The following is a 15,354-nucleotide window of genomic DNA, read 5'->3' on the forward strand; positions in this document are numbered from 1 at the left end:
GTTTGAATAAATTTCAAATTTAAGTACATTTGAAGTTTATTTTGTTTAAAAGAAGCAACAGGAGCATTTTATCCTACAGTGGGAGCAGATTAAGAAAAACAGCTTTGATATGACAAACTTAGCAATAAAAAATATTAAGATCTCTTTGTATACACAATACTCACTCAGGCTGGCAGCAACAGGTGAGGGAGGGGGAAACATTGAAAATAAATCTCTGCAAATTCACAATCTGACACTTTTTAGTGTTTTCTGTAGAGAGATATTTATTTTGTAAAAATTAAATAAAACCATTGATGTTTTCTTTTGCTTTTTAATCAGACGGGAGAAGAAAAGAAACAGGAAGGCAGTAATCTCCCTCTGATTAAAATTGAAGCTGCAAAAAAAGCTCAGTGGGGGGTAAAGTTTGTTTTGGTTTCTGATTTGAGTCAATTTCCTCACCACACTGTCCTTAATGCTGCACTTCCTGATGAATAAATGCAGTTTTATCTGTTAACAGGAGCATGGTAGAAAGATATGTTTAGTTGTGTTTTAACAGTTTCCATTACTCGCCTCCTGGGGTCATGAGGTCACCTGATGGAAAGCGTCCAGCCTGGACGCTCCAGGGTGTTTTGGTCTCATTACGAGGGACGGCTGCACTAAGAGCCTTGTCTGCTGTAATTGACCCGTCGCTTCAAATTGTTGCCATCTGTCTTCATACCAATGTAACGGCCTTGTAATGTATCGGCGGTTTATTGGATTAGCCTCGACACGGTGTGACACCAGACTGCAGCCTGCGAGGGCAAAGCGACCGGGGTCATTCTGAGCTACAAAGCTGGAAAATGAAGCATTTCTCAGCTTTTCTCAGTACTTTCTGCTCCTCGGTATGTTTATAGGAACTCTGTGTTTGTTTTCCAGAGTCGGGATGGGCGGTTCGAGGTCCGTGGTCGTCACGGTAAGTCCGTGCTGACCATCAGCGGGGTGCGGCTCAGCGACCTCGGCCGCTTTGACTGCGAGGCCCAAAGCAGGATAGGAGGCCATCAGAAGAGCATGTTTCTGGACATTGAGTGTAAGTTAAGTTACAATTAACTGGAAACTTTAAAGCTTTTTAATGAGCTAGATTCCTGTCACTGCTAGCTGTGCTACTATGCTAACGCTAACGTTTACATAACAGTATTTTTTACTTTTCTGTAAAACTCTATAGTAAAATGTATCAGAAATGAGGAGCTTTACTGTTGTCCTGAAGCTGGATTATGTAACTTTGATCAAAATATGTGTTTTTTAAATAAATTTGTTAAAATGTTCAAAATGTGACGACCGATAATCTGTGAAAAGATCCACGTTTTCTCTGAGCTGCTGTTGCCATCTGAAGAAACACACCACTCCCAAACAAAAACAACCAATCAGAGCCAGGAGGAGGGGCTTAGCGCTGTCAGTCAACCTCATGTACGTGCTACTAAATATGCTAACTACGGAGAAACAGCATGGCATTCCAGGAAAACCATTTATGTTATCGGCGGCTATGCTAGCTAGCCTCAATGTTCATGGTGAACTATCAGAGAGAAAGCAGAGGACATGAGGGTGATTGACAGCGCTAAGACCCGCCTCCTGGCTCTGACTGGTTGCTTTAATTAGCACTGGGAGAAGACAGAAGAGTTCAAATTATTGTCTGACACTGTCATGACATCCGGATAGTTTAACAAATATGTAAAAATAAATATTTTTTATAAAAGTTACATACCCCAGCTGTAAGTAGGTAATATCTCTGCCACCACCAGGTGGAGCTGTGGTGCTGGCAGACCTCTGTTTTCCCAGGCTAATCTCTCAGCTGTTTCATGGTCACAGAAACGCTTTGATAGTAATTACATAAACGATGGACTTTTGCCTTTTTGCGGTTCTAGATTTAAAATTATTCATGCAGAGAGATCTTGGGTGCATGTTGTCTAAAAAGAAAAATATTAAACAGGAATTTTTTTTTACTAATAAATGCTTAAAAATTGTGTCATTTTCAAATTTTGGTGCAAATCTGTTTGGCTATTGCTCCACTCTTTTTTTTTTATTTTCTCAAATTCAGTCAGACTGATTTGTGTTTAGATCTATACTTTGACTAGACCAAAACAAACTATTCTGTAGTGTCTTTTATTCTCTAACCTTCCCTCACTCATTCACCTATATTCCATTTTTATTTAGAGATATGAGTTTTTTCCAGACTTTTATTTCCCCAAATTGTTTGAAAATCTTCATTATTTCCCAATAAAACAAATTGACGTCAAATATTTACACCTGTCAAGGTTATTCCAGAGGTGAAAAGTTTCCCATTCCCTGTGGAAACCAGCTGGTTGTCTTGTTAAAGCAGAGGAAATGATTACAAACAGCTCCTCCCTGCAGTCGTATCGTCTCTGAAGAGTGATAATTAATGAAAAGCCTGGGTTTCTCCTGCTGACGGCTTCCTCTGCTCGTCGTGTCGTGTTTGGGGTTATTTGGGGCCGCCTGCCTCTCCCCTGCCTAATGAGCTCTGCAGCAGAGATCTTCATCTCGGCTTTGGAGAGATTGGCTTCATTATGAGATGCTTTAACTATACCAGCGCAGCAGATTGAGCCGTCAGATAAATTGACATTTTCGGGAAAGAAATCCCTTGAAAGTTCGCGAGGGGACAAATGCACACATGTTCGTCTGGATGTGGGAAGTTGCTGCTCTTCCACTGTAAACATGTTTTAGACGGAGAGTCTAATGAACTCATTTACTAAGTCACTGTGAGGCGATGGCACGTCCTCAGCTGTGACAGGGAGCCGCGCATCAATCTCTCTAATGGCGTCCTGCAAGGGAGCATAAAACAAGCATAATGTGTGTCTGAGTGAGCCGGGCAGCCGGGCCAGGAAACGTCCGAGCAGCAACAACACCCGCCGCCGCAGTCTTTCATTATCGCCCTCTGTTTGCATCCTTCACTCGCCCGCTTGAGGCCAACATGTTTCTCTCCAGTGGGCTTAAATCTAAAGCATTTTCTTCTTCTTCTTCTTCTTCTTCTTCTGCAGAATGTGTGGGTTAAGACGCCTTTGATCATCCATCCCAGCTCCACCTTTGATTTCAGAGTTTAATTAGCTGCCATGAACGCTCAACACACCAGCAGTTTACTGGTTTTAAAGCAGCAGTGTGTAACTTTTATAAAATATATGTGTTTAATGCATCTGGTGGAAGCATCACCATTTTGTAACATTTTAAAATGAGACAGATAAACAATGAAAAGATTGATCTCCTTCACCTATTCTTTGAGCTGTTATTGGCTTCTGACTTAACCAACCAATCAGAGCCAGGAGGCGGGGCTTAGCGCTGTCAATCACCCTCATGCTAACTTACTGTTACAGGAAAACTGTTTGTCCTCCATCATCACTGGACAAGCTAACTGTCCTGAGCATTCACAACAGGTTATGCTAGCACAGAGGATGATTGACAGCGCTAAGACCCGCCTCCTGGCTCTGATTGGTTGTTTCTCGTCAGAACTGGGACAAGGCAGAAGAGCTACATTTTTCACAGATTATCTCTCATATCAAAATGAGCTTCAACAAAGATATAACGATTTTTTTTTTTAAAGTTACAAACTGCAGCTTTAACTTTGTTTTTTTTTTCTTTGTTTTTTTTCTCAGATATTCCTAAATTCCTGACCAATCACACCATCTATTACTCGTGGGAGGGGAACCCGGTGAACATCAGCTGCGACGTGATGTCCAACCCGCCCGCCACCATGCTGTGGAGGAGGGAACGCTTCACCATCTCAGAGGGAACGCCGCACATGCAGATCTACGGCACCGACGGGAAGTCGGTGCTGGAGGTGGGTACGGAGGCTCTGAGGGGCCAATCCTCATCTCCTGCATTTATTTATCTACGTTTCACTTAAAGTATGCCACACAACATCATTTGAAGCTGATTTGAAGTCCGAACTTTGACTAGACCACTCCTAAATGTTGCTATAAAAGGTTTCTTTTTCTTTTTCAGGTGACTCCGATGTCAGACCGAGACTTTGGCCGGTATAACTGCACGGCCCGGAACAACATCGGAGTGCGGTACCAGGAGTTCATCCTGGCCCAGGCAGGTGAGAGAGAGGGGAAAAGTTCATTTCTGTGTTTCCAGGTATGAAAAACGAAAACGAGTCTGGAACAAAATAATCTCCCGTCTGTGTTTTTTTATAACTCACCTGGTTAAATAAAAGTTAAATACATTAAAGTTGTTTCTGTTAGACTCTAAAACCTCTTTTCCACTTCTACCCAAAATATCACATCAGGCTAATCAGGCAATATTAGAGAATAGAAAAATAATAAGTCAAATTAGAAAATAACTGCCAAGATTCAAGTAAAAAGTATGTCCTAACCCACATATGTTAAACAATTTCATTGTGTTCAATTGATTATGTATCCATTTTAAATCTCCTTGTTTGTTTATTTTATATTGGTTCTGTTATCAGGTTATTTCCTGTTTGCTTTGTGTTCATCTGTAATGTTTGTGGTATCACCTGAGTTGCACATTTTTCTGGACTGGAGTTTTTCTTATAACTTCACTTTATTCATGTTGAAATTTTGCCTTTATTGTACAGTATGTTATTTTTTATTTTGTTTATTCATCTATATTTAATGTTTTCTGTTAGTGTGAGTCTATTTGTTATTTCCTGTCACTTTGCTGCTGCTGTTGAAAATTCTCCTTTCTTCTTCCTTCTTTTATTTTCTTTTCCTTTCTTTCTTCTTTGTTCCATACCTCTATTTCCCACTTTTGTCCTTTTTTCATCTTTTTGTCCTTCCTTCCTTCCAGTGTTTATCAGCTTTTTCTTTCCTTCCCTTCCTGTTTTTATTTATTCCTCTTTTCTATCCTTCCTTCCTTTCTTGTTTCCTTCTTTCTTTCCTTCCTTGTTTCTTTCCTTCTTTTCCTTCTTCCCTTCCTTTTTTTCTTACAGTTTTTGTTTTCCCTTCTGTTCTTCTTTCCTTTCCTCCCATATCAGATGTTATTTTTCATATTTTTTATTCCTTCCTGTCGTTTTTAAACGCTGTTCATCTCAGATCTCAGCAGTTTCTGGTGTTTTGTTTTTTTCTTGTTTTCTCGTAGACGTCCCCTCCAATCCGTACTCCGTCCGTCTGTCGGCCGTCTCCCAGCGGCTGGCGACCGTCACCTTCATGAAGCCGGACTCTCACGGCGGCGTTCCCATCAGCTTCTACCTGGTCCAGTACAAAGAGCTGGGCTCCATGGACTGGAGGGATGTGAAGTCGCACAGCGTACAGAGTGAGTTTGATGTCCAAACATCATTTATCAGTCAGGAGTTGCAGTTTTCTGCTTCTCTTTATATTTTCTTGTTTTGTAGCAGCTGAACCTGATAAAGTTTTTGTGTTTTTGGGTGAGATTTTTGACACATAAAGGGTAAAAAATATCAACTATTTGTTTTGTTTTTGGCTTGAGGTAACAGTGGTTATTCTTGTTGTTGTCAAAGTTTTCCTCTTTGATTTTCTCCTCTATAGATTTCATGTCTGCTGAACCATTTCTGCTGGGATTTTTTTGTTTTGTTTGTTTATTTTGTTGTTGTTTTTTTATCAATTTGCTATTAAAAAAGAATCCAAGATGGCCTCTTTTTCTGGCAGAATTTTGTTCAAAATACTCTGTAATTTCATGATCCACTGAAAAGTGAAGCTTTAAAAAACAGAAAGCTTCACATCACCTTGTGATAATTTCATACAGCCTCGGTGAAGAACGACAAAACATTTTGATTTTCTGTGTTTCTTAGGGTGTTTTAAATTAAATATGTATATCTTCTTAAATAAAAATGCCAGCTTAGTGTTTTTCCCAGACCTGGGAACACAAACTCATTATATGCTGTTACTGTGTGGGCCCACAGCATGACGGATCCTCCTTCGTACCTCAAACTGGTTACCATGTTCTCTGTTTTACATTTGATCCTTTTGGAGTTTTTGTTCTAAACAAAAACAGGACAGAAAAGATTTTTTCTTAATCATTTCAGCCATTTTTGAAGTGCATGTTGTATTGTTTTTCCCATTTTGAAGAGAAACATCCGACTGTGTAGCGTTATGTTTACAACCCTGAAGAAAACGGAAAGCTGACTTTACTCTCATGAAGTGAAAACACCTGATTGACTTCATCCTTCACCTGTCAGAGAGAGAAACTGTAAACCGACATTCCTGTAATCTCCTGTGTTGACGCCTCGACATCGGCCCAGTTCACACATAATTGCACGATCGGTCACAGGATCCTTCAAAGCTTTGGCCCTGGGATGTTGTCGGCCCCTGACGACGCTCCAAACACCTGGCGGCGGCCGGCGCCAGGACCGGTCCGGCCTGAAAGCGTACCCTTCTCCTCTTCCTGTGCTTTACGACTCCAAATTGATTTCTGAGCCTTGTCGGAAAGTACGGCGCGCACTGACGGACGGATGGATGGAAAATGAAAGCCGGGGGAAGAATGGCCGGCTGATAAGCAGCTCCAACAAACCTGAAGGGCTTATCGCTAATATCCCTCATTTCAGAGTCAATTACAGTTTGGAGATTTACTGAGGAGGAAACCAACCAGGATGTCGAAATGAAGGGAAAAATTCACAACTACAAATGAGTCCAATTTGGATTATTTCAACAGAATTTGATCTAAAATGCAAAAAAAGTGAGCAAAGCTAATTACATAATGCTAAGTGTCTCCATATTTAATCACAGACTTCAGCGCTAAAGTTCCCCTCAGTAGACTGCAGCATAATGAGGTCTGGACTCGCCTCGGTTCAGCGCCAGCGATGGAAGCAGAACGCTGATGCAAAATACAAAACATTTGTTTTCCTTTCCAGGACCAAAAGACTGAAAAAGCTCCTATTTACCAGCAGAGGAATTAATTTGTTCACACCGACAAAAACAACAAGATTTCACTCTCCCTCTGCTGGCTGATAGAATAAAATCTGTGAGATTTAAATAAGAATTTAATCCAGATTAACAAAACTTCATGTTGGATCTAATAAATTCAGCTTTTGTAACATTAAGGTCAAAAAGAAGAGCACTGCAAATACACAAAGTCTTTCAAAGTGTTTTTGTCCAGTTTCTAGTGCAAATATCTTATTACACTTGAAATAAGACAAAGCAGCTTTTCACCAAGATAAAGTAAATAATTTTATAACCAGTAGCAGATTACTTCACTTGTGACATTTTTCCCAGGTTACATTTTGACTTACCCTCGTTACATCACAAGATGGCGCTGGGCATTTAGTGATGTAATGAGGGTAAGTCAAAATGCAAACAACTACGGCTGCGTAAACAGAAGTGGAAGAAGTTTAGATCGATTTCTGCCAAGATTTGAGAAATTTATCTGCAGTTTTTGAGGAAGAAACAGTTTTTTCCTCAAGTACTAGTTATTTAACTTCTAATTAAATAACTATTAGTTAATAGCTGTTTAACTAGTTTCTTCCTCAAATGAAGCGCTAGCTTCTTTTGAAAGCGCAGAAGTCCATCTTTTCAAATCATCTAACTTGCTTTATTGTGTTAGTGACACTTTACAGATGATGTAATTTTTAAAAAGAATTAGGAGGCTAGTGGGTTAGAGCTCTGTTAGCCTCTAATGTTAGAAATCGCTTGATTTGTAACATTAAAATAGTAAAAAGTCCAAACCTGCTGCAGAAAAAGCTGCTGTTTCCTGCATTAAATGGAGTAATGATGCTCATTAAAGTGATGTGTTAAAATAAACCTCTTCTCCTGTGTTTTGTTTTTCTGCAAACAGAAAAAGTGAGCTGTGGTGTTTTGTCTCTCTGCAGCCACCGTAGTTCTGACCGGACTGGAGCCCAACACAACGTACGAGGTGCGAGTCGCGGCCGTGAACGGGAAAGGTCAGGGAGAGTTCAGCCGCATGGAGACCTTCCAGACTTTACCCATCCGTAAGTCGGGATCCAATTTAACCAATCAAAACCTGCGATAGCGACGCCTGCCTCGCACTTTAACGGTTTCTAACGTCTCACTGGGTGTTGATGTTGAGTCGTCGGGCCCCTCAGCAGTTCAGGCTATAAACTGAAACAGCTCGATTCAGCAAGAATATGGAAATGTTTTGCTTCTGATTTAATACAAATATTGGATGTGTGACAGAAATGCATTACATGCCTCCAGAATCTATTCAGAGCATCAGCAACTCTGCAGAATTAGACCTATTTGCCACATTACACAACCCAGGTGAATTTATATTGAGAGAGCCTCAACCTCCCGACTTTCACAGATATGAACTTAGATTATCAGAACCTGGAATGGATTCTGTCAGATTCTCCTCGTCTGCAGGGAATTTCACTGTAAGCGTTTTATTTATCCGCCAAACGTCTGGGAGAACAGTGCAGAAACGTTGGAAAGGAGACGCAATAAAAGTGATGAAGATGTGACGCTTGTCGTCCTCAGGAGAACCGAGTCCGCCGGCGGTCCACGGCCAGAGGGGCGTGGGGAAGGCCTACAGGCTGGGGCTGGTCAAGCAGGACGACGGCGGGATGCCCATCGTGGAATACATCGTCAAATACAAAACAGTGAGCAGAAAAACCTTCAGTCTGTTAAAACTTTGTTTTTGCAAATTTATTCCAAAATTCTCCAGGAAATTTATGTTTTGTTTTTTTTTTTTGTTTTTTTTATACAAATATTGGATGTGTGACAGAAATGTGGGGGAGAAAACGATTATTTCACCCGTTTTTTGAGACGGGTGAAATAATCCACTGCAAATTGTTATTTTATCTTCTGTTATTAGAACCATTTACTTATAGCATCATTAATCTATTATTATTTTTATTAATATGTATTTTTTTTAGTTAATTTTGTCCATTAATTATGGTTCAGATTTTTATTTTTCTATTTCTTTGGGAGTTCAGATTCAAATTCAAAAATACTTATGGTCAAATTTATTTGTACAGCACATTTCAACATCATGAACAAACAATAAACATTAAAATTTATTATTTTGGAGAGCAAATTAAAACAATAAAGTAAATGTAAATAATTTTTATTAGTATCCAGTGAGATAAAATACAGAGGGAATCTTTGACAGGATGGACGTTTGCTCCGTTTCTATCAGGATAAATAACTTTGTGCTGCTCTTTTAGCCCGGGTTTACATTCTGAATTATTATTCACGAGCGGCTCTGATTACTGAGCAGCTCTGTTTACCAGACAGAATAAATGTTTCACATTTATCACTCCTGTTTCTGACGTCGAGCACAAAGAGAGCGAAACACAACAGGCGCGGTTTGGAAATCAAGCGTTCATTAAATTTACATGAGGCCATTCAGTTTGCACAAGTCGTGCTCTTACATTTTCTAAAAAGTAACTCACTCTGATGGAGTTTTTTTTCATATTTGACATAATAATCCTTCACACACCAGGCGAGGCTGGATTGATTTGCTGCTGGGTTGAGTTGGTTCCTTAAATGAATAATGTTCTGCTGGCAGATCTCTGTTTTTCACATCTCGTTTTGCTTACAATTTTAATGAGAGGACAAACCGTCTCTCAGGATTTGCTCGTCTATTTTAATGGTGGTTCAGATTAAATGTAGAGCATAAGGGTTAAAGAGGCTGTGGAGTGTTTCATATGATGGAGGAACACAAAATCAATGCATTAAAGTGGGATATAAAGAAAAGGAAAAATTATTTTCAACAATAGAAACCTAAAATAAAAACTCCGAGCACATAAATATTCATTTTTGGCATTTATTTTCTTCATATCTTTTATTCTACGCATTCTCTCTGCCTCTGGAATGAAATCCCTGTGACCTGACCAAGATGGCCGCCATCTCAAAGGGGAGTTTTATCAAAAAGAGGAAAGCAAACCTAATATGAAGTCAAGGAAATTAAAGGCAACTCATGAAACAGGGAGTCTTCAGTCAGAGGCGTCTTTGTATGCCCAGTAACACAGACTGGTACAGGAGATCCTTCCTCCCCACAGCCAGACATTCAAAATGTCAGTTTGAATTGTCACATATTTTTTATGCATTATTCAATAAGTACATATTTTAGCAACATATTTCAGTGTTTTCTGAGCTAACATTATTTGTTTTTATAGCATAAACAGTATTTATTTATGAATATACTCTGTCAAGATGTTGTGACTTTGTGTCACTTTTTAAACAGGCAGCTCAAGGGCAGAAGCTTGAAATGATTCCTAGAGAAATAAGAAAAAATATGAAACTCTATAAAGTATTCAGCTTCATAATTTGTCCAAAAGAAATGGATTTAATTGCAGATTAAGACAAAAGCAAAGTAGAGTAAACAGAAAATAAATATTCCACATCATGATTCACCATAAAAAGCTCACCACACTTTTGAGGATATTTTATTGTAAAAAAAAAATAAAAAATTTCCTTCCACTCAATAATCAGCACTACTGGCTCCCTCCAATAAGCTTGATTTGGTGCGCTGGGTTGCCAGGTTGGAACATAAACGCATTTGGCCAGAGGAGTAAAGGGAGACTGGATTAAAACCCAACCTGTTGTTTATCAAGCTAACACGCTTTGACCCTGAGTTCTAATTTATTTTTTGGTCCCTTTCCTGCAGGATAAAGAGGAACAGTGGATGACCAAGCTGGTTCCAGGAGCTAACGACTTTGCGATGCTGCAGCCGCTGCAGTGGAACACGAGATACGAAGTGGAAATCACAGCCCGCAACGTCAAGGGCCTATCGGAGCCCACCTTCTATCAGTTCTTCATGCCGCAGAAGCCCGACATTACAGGTAAAAGCACGATAAAGGTAAACATCGCCCCACTTTACCTTCCTCTTTCAGGCTTTCTGAAAACACCGAAAGAGCTTCTGAACTTTGCTGTTGCTTTTCATTTCCCGGTAAAGAGCGTCGACTTCGCCGGCAAACAAAAGTAAAAGAAATATCTCAGAGAACTGAAAGCAAGTCTCACAATGCAGCAGAAAAACAAAATTATTTCTGAGTACTTTTGTCTAATTTCAAGTGCAAATGTCTTAGTACACTTGTACGAACTTACAAGTAACTTTTCAGCAAGAGATCGGATCTCGTTCACCGAGACAGTAGATCAAAAATACTGAGTAAGATTTTGAAATATTCTCCAAAATCCACTTAAAATTTTATTTTTGGTGTCTCTGAAATAAACAAGATCATAATAAAGCAGCAAAGTCGTCTCATTATGACCATGTTAATGACCTTTGACCTTAACATCCATATTAGTGAAATTTTTATATTTGTTTCTGAACTGGAGGTGAAACCTCTTTTTTTTAAAAAGTCCAGTTTTCTTCTTTTTTATATTTAAATTTTTAATTTTTAGCAGCAATCTTCCAAAAACGACTTGACCAGAGAGTTAGAGCTAACAGTTTTTTCTCCTTCTTACAAATAAATCATTACCAACTCATCTTGTCTTTATCTGATATAAAAATCTAACCGCTACAAAATCAGCTGGGAAACCAAAGTGCTGTGTTTCGGTTTTGTTTTGTTTTTTGCCTCTCTGCCTTTTACCGCGTCCATTTGTGCCGGTTTGGATGCAGCCAGTGTTTGCCTCTGTCATTACCGTGGCGGCTAAATGGGCCGCCGGAGTGCGGGCTCGCTTTTCCGCCAGAAAACAAGAGCTGGGAAGTGGCGAGCTGAAGGTGGGTCACTTCGATTGGCTGTCCTCTCTTGTTAGCGAACAGCGGGGAATCGAAGCAGAGAGCCTGGGAAAAAAAACCAACCCAAAAACATTTCTAACATGGTGTAGTCCAGCCAAGCCGAGCCCAGGTCCTGTTAAAGTTTAACATTAAGACTTCGTTCTTCATATTTCCAGCCAAAATCAGTTTATTTTTTATGGAGAAACGCTGCGGACTCGTCGTTTCCTGCTCCTCTAAATCAGGTCAGACGCTGAAGAAGTCTCTTCAGAATCAATCAGCGATATTAGATGTGAAACATCCGCCACTTCCATTTGAGGTCCAATCTGCTGCCGTGTTTTTATCCTCCGCCATGCTGCATAAAGACCCGACTGCAGACCTAATGAAACAAACTGAGTCCACATATATGTTCCCTCTATCTCTCGCCAAGCAATCTCCTCTATTCAATTCTCCTCCTATGTATTATGCATTTGTCGTGTATTGAATTGCTTCTTTTTTTTCACTTCTTCCTCCGTACTATTTCAGCTTATAACTGGCTGCATACTTTTCTCTTTTTTTTCTGCTTGTGGAGAAAAATGTGCTGATTGCAAAACAGCCCTTGATTCCCTTTTCAATTTGCTCCTTTTTATTTCACATTTGTTTTCCCACCAGGTGCAACCGAGTCAATTTGGAGTCAGTAGAAGAGTGCTCGGATTAAAAAAAAAAAAAAAAGATTTTAAAGCAGAAATATCCAACTATACAAGCATGTTACTGAAAAGTTGAGTGGAAGGAAGAAGTGTGGATGAAAATGTTCTATTTAATTTAAAGAATAACGGTTCCAGCAAAATTGTCCGCCATCTTTTGTTCGGAAATCACAAATTTTCTCTGTTTCACGTCGTCATTTCATACAAAATTGACTCAAATTTATAAAATATACTAAACTTTTTATTTTATTCGCGGTACATCACTATGTCATTTTGGATGTTTTGCATATTTTCAACAAAATATAGCAATGTTAACACATATAGAGTCCCTAAAAAACATTCACATCTTGGTCCCTGCTTTCTTAAAACCAAAAGTCTTTTGTTTTCTTCTTTTCTGACCAACCATCTCTAATTTTAGCTGCATTTACTGTGAAACAAAGACAGAAACGATGGAAACCTGCAGCTCAGACAAAGTGTTAAGTACGGTGGTGGATCTGTGATGCTGTGGGCCTCTGGTGGCTTCTGAAACTGGGTCAAGAGACACTCTGATTATTGGTTTACATTTTTCTTTCTTTACCTTATAAATAAATCTAAACCCATTTAACTCTAAAACTGTTTTTGTCTTGGAAAAATGGAGAAACCAGAACAAATTGGTCACTTTAACGTCTTCCATCCAGCTTTAAAAAATGCATAAATCTAAAATAAAGCAAGGTCCTTACAGCCAGCTTGTGCCAGCAGAAAATGAAGTAGTTTGATGTCTGAGTTTTCTTGATTTCCCCCCTGCAGCCTGACCGCTGCCAGCGCCCAGCTTTGTTGTGGCTGCTGCATTTATTTCCTGGCGCTCTCCTCGCTTTTTTATTTATTTTTTATTTTTGCTTCATGCGTCATGAAGAGGCTTTGATTGAAACAGCCGTGATGGATTTTCTTTGTAATAATCTCATCAAAGCACTTGGAGGGGAGAATGATCTTGACAGGCTTTTCTCCTCTTTTCCAGGAGCTTGAGCAAAACTTTTTATTTTATTTTTTTTATATTGTTGGTATTTTCAGGAAGTAAACCCAGTGAATCAAAAATACTGTCATAGCTTAATATTTTAAACATTTATTTTTGTTTAGTCAGGTAGTTTAAAAGACTTTAACTTCTAGTCTAATATCAAATAAACTATTACACTTTGTGTTATTTATCATAGCGGGAAAAAATACTCAAACATTTTTGAGTTTTAAGCCCAACTATTATCAGATAGCCAGTTTTTATGATTATTATTGTATGAAAATGCATCATGGGAAATTATTATGATTCATTTCTAGCATGTAAAGTGATTTTACTTATTCTGAAAATTACAATATTCTGTGAATTTTAGGATTTTTATAATGTTAGCATGTTAGCATGCTAGTGTTAGCATGCTAAGTTAATTCAAGAGGACCTCAAGGAGCAACACCAATAAGCAGCACAGATTAATATCATCTGTAAAAAGATAATAAACATTAGTCCAACTACTAAACCCTGGGGAACTCCACATTTGAGTTCTGTAGGTTAAGATATTATGTGGTTTATGAACATATTGATGATTAGCCACTCGCTTAAATTAGCCAAATGTGTCGGCAATGACACATTTTCACAAGCCAACTTTACAGTGCCGTAATTCCACAACACTTTGCGCTATCTGAAACATTTCAACAGTTTCTGAAATGGGAGACGTTGTGCTTTCCATCCAGTATCGGGTTATTACGGTAGTTTTACTCCCGCCGTTGCAGGAAACAGGTTTTACTTCAGTTTAATCTGATGAAACACTTTTAGTAGATGGTAAAGTGCAAGAATAACTTGCTAGATATTGAAAGTTCCAGTTGTTGTGGATAAATGGGCAAATATATTTACTGACTGGACATTTAAAGAACTGCGTACAGTTAAAATAAGCAAAAATGTCCATATGTGTTTGTTTTATTCACCTGAGGTAATGTGAATAATTACCAGCATCATTCGTTTGAAAGAACACTAGTATCAACAGATATGACTGCGTGCGTCCCTGTGACAATCTGTTTCCGTTCTGATGAAAAAGCATTTCTTTTCCGATTAACAACCAGTACGCCAAGATAAAAACTCCATCTGCGGCTTAACGTGCCTCTAAGCCACTTCCCCGATTATCAGGCATGTAAATCAAACCGTCTTGGGGGATTCATGCAAACGGAACGACGGGGATTTAACTGTAAACAGAACTGTAATCAAAGACTTCTGTTTGTTTGCTTTGTGTAAAATATGCCGCAGTCAACATAATAATGCCTGTAATGTACTCACTGGTGTACCAGTATGATATAAGATCCCAGCTGATGTGTTCCCACTTATTTATTCATAGAGCAGATAATCCCATAGCGATCAGAGGATTGGGTTTCCGAGCGCAGCTACAAAGAGACGATATCAATGTCGTCCTGAAAAGCAGAAAAATGAGCCAAACACCAAGTTTGATATGCAATACTACCGACTATCAGCCACAACAAGCAGCTCCGAGATGCACAAGGAGAGTCAGTTTACTGCTATTAAGGAGTTTTGAACTGGAGAGCAGACTGGGGATGGGGAATGCATACCATCACAAGGTGTAAATGCTTGCTGATTATAGTTAGGCTCAGATAGCTGCTGGTTCCCAGCAAGTGTGGAATAAATCCTCTGCAGCATCACATTCTGATGAACAGGCAACTCAACATGCGCCGTTTCCTGCTTCGCTTCCTCAATTTAACTCGCAGGACAGCTGGTCTGTCGGGACGCTTCAATCAGAGGAAAACCCACCTCACCAGATGGTGGTGGCTTCATATTTTTGGACGCATCACCTTCCTGCGGTGCAGACTGACCTTCAACGAGTCAACTTCCTGAAGTTTGAAATCTACCTAGAGATCAGATCAAACTTATTTCGGAAGCGACAAGCTGTACAGCAAGCAAAGTAGCAAAAATTGAAAGAACAAAGGTAAAAACCAACAGAGAAATAATAGCTGTAAGCAAGAAACAGCAGCCTGGAAAAGAAGTCCATTACAATAATTGAGCTGAGATGTGATAAAAGCTAGGATTACTGTCTCTAGACTGCTGCGAGATAAACAGATTTAATCTTTGCTAAACGCCTCAACTGGTAAAACA

At 39.3% G+C, this 15,354-nt stretch overlaps 1 protein-coding gene across 3 annotated transcripts in view; it reads left to right on the plus strand.

Moving 5' to 3' along the window:
- Positions 1–15,354, plus strand: part of LOC103152127 (neural cell adhesion molecule 2) — a 296,231-nt gene that overhangs the window by 264,134 nt on the left and 16,743 nt on the right. For all 3 annotated transcript variants that reach the window (XM_016660909.1, XM_016660908.1, XM_007572476.2), the window contains exons 9-15: positions 895–1,045; positions 3,618–3,802; positions 3,967–4,063; positions 5,065–5,238; positions 7,748–7,867; positions 8,373–8,494; positions 10,507–10,681. In XM_016660909.1, the coding sequence (XP_016516395.1) occupies positions 895–1,045; positions 3,618–3,802; positions 3,967–4,063; positions 5,065–5,238; positions 7,748–7,867; positions 8,373–8,494; positions 10,507–10,681 (1,024 nt within the window). The remainder of the gene's footprint in view (positions 1–894; positions 1,046–3,617; positions 3,803–3,966; positions 4,064–5,064; positions 5,239–7,747; positions 7,868–8,372; positions 8,495–10,506; positions 10,682–15,354) is intronic.

This window comes from Poecilia formosa, unplaced genomic scaffold, assembly GCF_000485575.1.
Source record: "Poecilia formosa unplaced genomic scaffold, Poecilia_formosa-5.1.2 Scaffold301, whole genome shotgun sequence".
NCBI classification, from domain to species: domain Eukaryota; kingdom Metazoa; phylum Chordata; class Actinopteri; order Cyprinodontiformes; family Poeciliidae; genus Poecilia; species Poecilia formosa.